Genomic DNA, 9,866 nt, shown 5'->3' with positions numbered 1-9,866 from the left:
ACAGTAGTATTCCATCAACATTCCAAACCAATTCTATTGACCCCCATGTACGTGGAGAACTCTGGGGGAGGCATCACGATGTGGGAGCGGCATATCCATTCTACATCACTTTCCTGCCCAGCCAATGTATAACCGGGGAAGGCACTTTTTCTAAAGGGGCAAAGTGTCTTCCTGAAGAGATGCTTTAGTTAAAACACATAATAGTCACCTAAACCTGCAAGGGCCATGATTTTGAACATACATGCAAGTAGGAAAAATGACGGGAGATGGCGAACAATGTCCCCTCTAAAGTGTGTGCATGCGCACACACCTGCGCTCAAAATGTTCTCACCCTCTACCTTGATGGCATGTTAAGTATATTTCACAATTGTACACAATCACATTTTCTTTTCCGGTTTCTGATGCAGATGGTGTTGACAACATGGAATTCGTGATGACTTCTCTGTAGATTTTAGAACTGGCTAATTTATACTGTTCTTATAAAAGAAATGATTCAGTGCACGCATGTTGTTGTCACTGGGCAAAAAATTGCACAGGACAAGATTTTTGCACACACCGGTCATTACAAATTAGATGGAATATTTATTGCGAGATGGAAGGACTTTGTCTGAACACCATATGGATAACCTTAAGTGAAATTAACAATCATATATCATTCTTAAAGCAATACAGACAGTTGGGAATTCAAGATTTAATTTATTAATTCTAGGTACCATGATTTTACACCATCAACAGCCAACATCTGGTTACCTGGGAAGTACTGATGAAGCACACTACCTTTTTCTAATTTTTGTGGCTTTTAGAAGTATTAAGAATGGAGCAAGCTTCAACATCTGAATCGAAAGGAAAACCCAGGTTTAATTTCTGCATCCTGCATTGTCCCCACGTCAGTAGCATTATATCACACTTTGTGATAGCTGTGCATTTTCCCCGTATAAACATTGTCACATTGTTACTTTACTACAACATGCAAGTTCTACCACATTGTTTCAGGCAACAAAGGACACCAAGTGAACATGGAATGACAAATAGCTACTTTTTTTTCTTTAAAAACCACAGCTTACGGCTGAAAGTACTTGGTCCCAGTTTATTTTTTTTTGTCAAGACTGGACCAATCTAATGCATGCACAAGGAGAAGCAAGGGTGCTGCAGGAGCAGTTCACAGCAGACAAAGGTGACCTCGTGACAAGACGCTGAAAAACAGGCAAATAAGGGAACAAATCTCAGCTTTCTATAACTAGTCTTTGCTCCGTCACTAATGCCTGTTGGGCTACAAGTTTATTCTCATGACGACGAAGCTTTGACACAATCTCTTTGAATGGCATATCTTGCGTCTCCTTTTTAAGTTGCTCTGAAAGAAAAACAAATATCCTGATTTACAGTCAACAATTATAAACTGGAAAAACTATGCACTTAAAGGAGTGACAAACAATCTACTGGAGGAACCCAGTGGGTCAAGCAGCATCTATGGCAGGGGAGGGAGAAAGAGGAATTGTTGATGTTTTGGGTCAAACCCCTACATCATGACTGAAAATTCAGAGGGGAGATAGGCAGTATATAAAGGAGTGACACAGGAAGCCATAGTAACATTAAATCTTCACAATAATTTTCATCTATTTTCTTCAGGCACATCACACAAGTATGTGTCAATATTTATTGTAAGGTAAGTAAAAATGAGAAATCATCAACCAATATAAGAAAATGAACATTTCTAGATGTAGAAAATTTCAGAATAATCAAAAAACTCAACCTCAGTATCTTATATATTACAAATGATGAGGTTAGCAGGTAATGGATATTCAAAACTATAGCTCTTAGAAACACCATAAGGTGCATTAACTAGAAATGGGCAATAACCTTGTCTGTTTATCAAAATACACTTCTTGGAATAAAACCAGGTCTTGTTAAACAGTAAGTATCATTATCACTACTATGACACATATGATTAACACTTGGCAATTAAAAATACAGAAATTTTAAAAATACTGTTTAATTTTCTTGGATGGATCAACCCACTGTGTTAAACTTGTGCCCAATAACCTTGTAAACCAGTATCCAATGTCATGATTTACAAACAAATTAAGCAAACCCCAATACTAATTTTGTCTTGTGTAAGATTATAAACGCTAAATAATGGGAGTTAATATTTAAATACTGCAAATATGTCTCACCACATGGGAACTGAAAAAGTGCTGAATTCTAACAGATTTAATAAAGATCTTTGAAAACGTCACAGCAACCCTTTAATTTTAACTGAATATTGTAATTCTGCTGCATTATAGTATCAGACAGACCAATTCTTCCAAAACAATATCAAAATCTTTCCCTCTCCCCAAACTACTTTAATTACTTGAATGATTAATGCAATAAATATGTGGCTCCAGGCTTAATAAACTTCCAGATATACAAGTGTTATACATATTTGGCACTTCATTGACATTTGGCCAATCTAAAAATGGACTGTATAACAAGTGAATTATGGACTGTGTATAAAGCTGCCTAGACTGTTATTAGTTTCTACAGCTATTCGCGTCAAGTACAAGAAATGTTAATGACCTATCTGGTACAGGCCCACTAATTATAATGACTGGATAACCAGCCGCTGCACAGTTCTGTAAGTGGACCCAGAAAAAGGCTGCCAATATTGTGAGCTGCAGACCACACATATAAAATAAAACTGAACCAAAATGATGAGAGGCAGAAATGGATTGTTCTGTTATAGACTGAAAGATGAGGTATACTAAAGCTGGAGAATCCAGTATTGAATCCTGCAACCGCAGAGAGCCCTGATGAAGTGCTGCTCTTCAAGACTTCTGTTGGGTCTCATTATACAGGACTGAAGGTGTTGTATATGAATGCACACAGTATATAGAAGAAACTAGATGACCTGGTAGCGCAGTTAGAGATTGGCAGGACTGAAGTTGTGGGCATCACTGAGTTGTAGCTAAAAGATCAGAATTGGGAACTTAATATCCAATGATACTTCCTGTATCAAAAGTACAGGCAGGTAGGCAGAGGGGTTGGGACGTCTCTCTTGGTAAAAATTGAAATCAAATCCTTAGAAAGAGATGACATAGCACCAGAAGATGTTGAATCCTTGGGTAGATTTAACAAACTGAAAGAGTAAAAAGATCCTGACGGGAGTTATACACAGGCCCATAAACAGTAGCCAGGATGTGAGATACAAATTACAACCAGAGATAGAAAAGGTATATAAAAAGGGCAATGAAATGAGCCATAGTGGATTTCAATATGCAGACAGATGGGGAAAATCAGACTGGTGCTGGGTCCCAAGAGAGGGAATTTGTAGAATGCCTACAAAATGATAGCTTGTGGTTAAGTCCACTAAGAGAAAGGCAATTCTGGATCGGGTGTAGTGCAATGAACCAGATTTGATAAGGAAGCTTAAGGTAAAGGAACCCTTCAGAGAGGGTGATCATAATCTGACAGAATTCCCCCTGCAATTTGAGAGAGCAGCTAAAATCAGAGAAATCAGTATTCCAGTGGAGTAAAGGAAATTACAGAGGCATGAGAGAGGAGCTGGCCGAAGTTGATTGGAAGGGTCACTAGCAGGGATAATGGCAGAACAGCAATGGCTGGAGTTTCTGGGAGCAATTTGGAAGGCACATGAAAGATACATCCCAAAGATGAAGTATTCTAAAGGGAGGATGAGGTAACTGTGGCTGACAAGGGAAACCAGTGACAGCATAAAAGGAAAAGAGAAAGCATATCATTTAGCAAAAAATTAGTAGGAAGTTAAGAGGATTGGGAAGCTTTTAAAAATTAACTGAAGGAAAAACTAAAAAAAGAAATACAGGATGTGCCAGCATTGGAGAGGTTCATGAGAATAATTCTGGGAATGAAAAGGCTAACATATGAGGGGCTTTTGAGATTCTAGTCCTGTACTTGCTGGAGTTCAGAGGAATGAGGGGGATCTCACTGAAACCCAACAAATATTGAAGGCCTAGATAAGACTGGATGTAGAGAGGAGGTTTCCTGTTGTGTGCGAGTCTAGGATGAGGGCACAGCCTCAGAATAGAGAGATGTCCACTTAGAACAGAAATTGGAGGAATTTCATTAGCCAGAGGGTAATGAGTCTGTGGAATTCACTGTCAAGTCATTGAGTATATTTAAAGCAGAGGTCGATAGATTCCTCATTAGTCAGACTGCGGGGTGAAACAAAAGAATGGGATTGAGAGGGATAATAAGTCAACCATGATGGAATGATGGAGCAGATTTGATGGGCCGAATAGCCTAATTCTTCTCCTATGTATCATGGTCTTGTATCAGAACAGGAGACTACTGACAAAAGATCAAGAGTGAATGGGACAGTGACTTAAGAGTGGCAGACAACAGAAGGCTCAGGGCCACTCCTGCAGGTTGAATGCAAAAGCTCCTGTGAAGTGGTCATCCAATCTGTGTTTGGTTTCACAATTCTCGTTTGAGCCTCTTAAATGAGAAACACAAAGGTTAGAATGAGAGTTGTGCTGGAACCCATGAAATTTCACTGCTTACACCATCCTTCAACAAGACTTCAATGGGAAAATGGTGCAGAAGTTGATGGGTGTGCATAATTACATTATTGGTGAGCCTGCTTGAAAGCCCTGAGTTCACATCAAAGAGCACAGAGAAGCTCTGTTGCCACCAATCTGATACTGAATTTTGCAGAGCTGTAGATGTATTGTACCAGTGATGTTACAGTTCGACTATGCATTTCACAGAAATTATGGATGGTCAATCAGTCACTTACCTGAACCCATTATGGTACAAATCATTATCATTGAGTTGTACTTGATTTCAGGAGCACTGATATCATCAGAAAGCAGTTTATGTAAAATTTGCACAAGCTTAGCATTCGCCAGATCCTGCTCAGCTATACCTATTAGGGATATTAATAACACATGTTAAAACTGGGAATTAGGAACAAACTGTTTTTAAGCCATTAGCATTTTCATTACACACAAATCACTCTGCTGATTATGAAGATGCATAAGCACAATAAATCCTTTACGTAGTGTCTTGTCCATAACATGGTAATTCTAATCGTGCAAGTCTCTTTATAATGCAATGGAGAATCACCAGCTTTGTGCTTGGATCGAATCCAAAACCTTCTGATTCAAACGAGGCTACAATCTGTGGCTTGCACATCTGACCATGATATGAAAGCAAAAGAAGTGCAAGAATAACAGACAAGCTTTTTCATCTAATGGTAAATAAGAAAAATGGAGAATTGAAAGAAAATTTATAACATTCAAATTTACTTTAAGGAATAAAACAAATATCCAGGAAAAATGAGGACCAACCATTGCTCACACTAATAGTACATGATGGAAAAAGCCTAATAACATAACCAAAAATAAAAGTATGTCCTGACGAAGGGTCTCGGCCTGAAACGTCAACTGTACCTCTTCCTAGAGATGCTGCCTGGCCTGCCGCGTTCACCAGCAACTTTGATGTGTGTAACATGACTGGAGTATTATTTTTATTTCAATAGTGGATGACAAGAAAAGAAAGGATTTCAAAACCTACTGAGCAAATGGTAAAAGCACAACAGAAAAAAAATAATGGGGAGCAAGGACTTTGCAGGGACAGAAAGAAATTAGGAAAGCAAATACAGGATATCTGCCTTAGAGGTATGGTAATGAAGGCTTCCTAGACAGAATCGTGGGATATGGGGGTAGTCTTATGATGGGCCACAGTAGGCAAGGCATATATAACATATTTAAAAGAATAAGATAGTCTTATTCAAACATTTGTTAAAGGGCAAATTATCTGAGAAATTTCTTCTTTTGAATGATTATCATTGTTAGAAATTCTTGATGCCACAATGTTCCTACTTTGGTAGTTCTATATTTTATTTGTAAATGCATTTTTTTTTAGACTAAGGTGGAGGAAATTGCTACAGCATTTATACTAACAATATTATAGATCAGAAAGCAAGAGGATCATTGCTCACTACTATGAGCCATCACCTTGTAAAATGAGACAGCCATAGAGCTTGCTCTACCATTCCATAAGTTCATGGCAAATCTCATCACTGACCTTTCCTGCACAACTCCCAAAACCTGTTTTCTTCTGCAAGTTAAAGCTTTATACATCTTGGCCTCGAAGATGTACAAAAAAATCCATTCTCATGTATGCCCAGCCTTTCAGCTTTGCACTTAACAATGATCACCTCTCATTCTTCTAAACTGTAGAGTATATAAACCTAAATCCATGGAAATTGCTAATTGTTCAACCACAAACTGTTATCATTAGATAGCTGAGAGGTCCCAATTTTCATAATCAGCCTGAACTCTATAGTTAAGTGAGACCATCAAAGGCGAACAGCAGACAGATTTTGCTTTAATACCTGTAGAAGATTAATTTCAGAAAGCAAAATTATGATGGCTATTGAAAATCCTTAGCAATATTGATTATCGGTAACCCAAGACCAACGTAATGAACCACAATTCTGCTAATGCAGCAGAGGCTAGTTAGCTCTGTATGAGGGAAAAATACATTTGAACATTGACCACAGTCACTGCACCATTTTTATTAATTAAAACTGATGCAGTAGCTTACCCTCATACTTTAATTAAACAAATCTTGATTTCTTAATCTTGACAAAGACAAGACTAGAACACAAAATTGCTCATTAATGCTAATATCTAATAAGCCAATCTTGTGGCAGCAGCTCATCGCATAAAAGTATGCAGACTTGGTCAGGAGATTCAGTTGTTATTCAGACCTGACATCAGAGTGGGGAAGAAATGTGAGATACAGCATGGAATAGGCCCTTCCCCCAATTTAACCCTAGCCTAATCATGGGACAATTTATAATGACCAATTAACTTACCAACAGGTAACTTTGGACTGTGGGAGGAAACCTGAGTACCCAGAAGAAATCCACACAGTCACGGGAAGAACATACAAACTCGTTACAGACAATGGTAGGAATTGAACCCAGGTCACTGGTACTGTAAAGCATTGTGCTAACTACTACAATACTGCACTGTCCCTAACTATGGAACGATTATTGGTGCCAGACAGGTTGTTTTAAATATCTCAAACCACTGATATGCTGGGATTTTCACGAACAGTCCAAAGTTTACAGAGAACAGTGCAGTCAACAAAAAAATCCAGTAGTGAGCAGCAAATATTTACTTATTGATTGATTGAGATACAGCATGGAATAGGCTCTTCCAGCCGTTCGAAGCGTGCTGTCCAGCAACCCCTGATTTAACCCTAGCCTAATCACGGAACAATTTACAATGACCAATTAACCTATCAAACGGTACACCTTTGGAGTGTGGGAGGAAACTGGAGTAGCCAGAGGAAACTCACACAGTCACAGGGAGAACGCACAAACTCCTTACAGACAACAGCGGGAATTGAACCTGGGTCGCTGGCACTGTTCTAACCACTACTATGAGTGAAAAAGCCTTTGAGCAAAATGGTTCAAGCTGACAGGAAGGCAACAGTAACTCAAATAACCATGCATTACAACAGTGGTGTGTAGGGGAGCATCTCTGAACGCACAACACGTTGAAGTGGATGGTCTACAGCAGCAGAAGAACACACTGGGTTCCACTATTGTACCTAATAAATGGCCTCAGTGTATGTCTGTATTTATTTCTTAGAAGGGAAATATGAAGGCAAAAATTTGTCATTTGCAAGGGTAATGGAGATGGATTAATTGCTGTAAAAATTAAGTCATTGTTTTCCTTTAAAGTCAGAACATACTGAAATACAATGGATGTTAACATTGAAACTACACTTATTATTTTAAAAGATGAAAAACTGAGTGATGAGCCAAGACCTATCATGCAGCAAGGATGAAAAGTGTAGATAAGATGAATGAGTACATATATAAAGTTACACTGGAACTTGCAGTCTCCTAGACAAAGGCTTGATATCAGAACTTTGGTACTTCAAAGTTCAAAGTAAAATTATTATCAAAGTAAATATATGTCACCCATATACAACCCTGAGATTCATTTTCTTTCAGGCATACTCAGTAAATCCATTTAACATTATACAATCAATGAAAAACTACATTGAACAGGGCAGATGGACAACCCGCGTGCAAATAACAACAAAATGTGAAAATACAAAAGAAAAATTAAAAATAATAATAAATAAACAAATAATAAATATATAGACCATGAGATGAAGAGTCCTTGAAAGCGAGTCCATAGGCTGTGGGAACAGGGTGAGTGATAGGGCAAGTGAAGTTATTCCCTCTAGTTCAAGAGCCTGATGCTTGAGGGGTAATAACTGTTCCTGAAAGTGTATAAAGATTAATACAGTATTAAGATTGACTGGGCATTCTACAGCATATTCTTGCACTGTAGGGTCTTTCTGTTGTTGCTCTTCTTTCCATCTGTATCTTTGCCAGATATGGATATTGCCTGAAAACCTCACAGTCCTGAAAGTGTCCATGAAACTAAATGGAAGTTGCAACAAGCTGCTTAGTATAATCCTTCCATTTTTATCTGCTCATCACTCACCAAGTTCCAGAGCAGCAATCAGTCCTAGAGCAACAAGAGCTTCATTCTGCATTATAACATGTTCACTTGTTGCCATGGTGACCAGGTGCTTAACACCACCACTTTGAACAATTGTCTTGACAACATCCTTATAAAGTAAGGAAGATAGAAGAAAATGAACAGCAGTTAGCATTGAAGAGTACAAAATACAAATATACCAAAATCAAACCATGGCAAGTAGCTTGAAACCTCCGAGTGAAATGCATAACACTTATTGCTTAATCGCTTTTGTTTAATTTTCCAATGACAAGGGCTGTAAAATTCAATCATTTTCTAATAACTCAGAGTATTTTCAACATTTTCACCTGAGTTCCATATTGAATATGCTGCACTTCTCAATCCTCACTAATTATTTTAATATAGCTACTTCCACATTTGTTCTAGAGAACTATTGATTGAACTTAATATTTTTTCTTGCCACACTGGTTTTTCTATAGGTTGAGTACCTCTTAACTGAAATGTTTGGGCCAGGAAGGGTTTTGGATTTTGGAATATATAATCAGGTAGCTTAGGACTGCCATCATTTCTTAATGAATTTGTGTGTTACAATCACATATGTACTTTATATTTTTATATTAATGGTATGTAATAATTTTTACTGTTAATGTATTCAGAAAACCAAAACCAGCATCAGGAGAATACCTGAATCAGCTGTTGAATAACAAACAGCGGCAGGCTTTCAGTCTCCACCTATAGTGCTGTGTTTTGATTAAAAGGTTACAGAACATTGCATTTATATTTTACTTTTTTTGTTTTTGTACCTTGCATAAACCTATCGAAATTGTAGATTAGATTTGGTGTTCAATTTTCATCAGTGACAATGTTAGCAAATTCAATGATCAGTAGATGCTTTATTACCACAAATATTTAAAAATTAAATGCTAAGCCTTTTCTTAAATTTCTGCAACTAGCCTGCTGAACATTCACAATTACCTTCAAATTTCAGTTTGTCATGATAGATCTTTGCTTGTTTCATGATCACCATACCGTTAAGCAGCATATGTTCACTCAGATGCTGATGTATTCCCTCTTTCAATACACGATCGAGAGCTTCATTTTTCACTTTATGCAGTGTTTTTCTATTTTTCATGTGACTTCTGTTCATTACAATCTGTTCCCTTCTCGGAACTGTCTGCGGTGCACTGAGACCCGCGCATCACCTGGGAACCTTCCATTTGTGATGTCATGACAGTGCTCAAAATAAAAAATTCAGATTTCAGATAAGGGGTACTCAACCTGTACATACATTTATCCTCACCACTTGTCCATTCTGATTCAACACTGAACTATTTACTCTGGATAATATTTGGAACCATTATAATATCTTCAGTGGAT

At 37.7% G+C, this 9,866-nt stretch overlaps 1 protein-coding gene across 2 annotated transcripts in view; it reads right to left on the bottom strand.

The window, feature by feature from the left end:
• Positions 1 to 654: 654 nt before the first annotated feature.
• The window catches only part of rap1gds1 (RAP1, GTP-GDP dissociation stimulator 1), a 92,061-nt gene continuing 82,849 nt past the window's right edge, over positions 655 to 9,866 (bottom strand). For both annotated transcript variants that reach the window (XM_063046890.1, XM_063046891.1), the window contains 3 exons: positions 8,493 to 8,619; positions 4,751 to 4,879; positions 655 to 1,351 (listed from right to left, as the gene is read on the bottom strand). In XM_063046890.1, coding sequence (XP_062902960.1) covers positions 1,224 to 1,351; positions 4,751 to 4,879; positions 8,493 to 8,619 — 384 coding nt within the window. In that variant the 3' untranslated portion in view covers positions 655 to 1,223. The remainder of the gene's footprint in view (positions 1,352 to 4,750; positions 4,880 to 8,492; positions 8,620 to 9,866) is intronic.

This window comes from Mobula hypostoma, chromosome 4 (genome assembly GCF_963921235.1).
Source record: "Mobula hypostoma chromosome 4, sMobHyp1.1, whole genome shotgun sequence".
In the NCBI taxonomy this organism is placed as follows: Eukaryota; Metazoa; Chordata; class Chondrichthyes; order Myliobatiformes; family Myliobatidae; genus Mobula; species Mobula hypostoma.
Note: the sequence above shows the minus strand (reverse complement) of the source record. Positions and strands in the feature narration are given on the sequence as shown.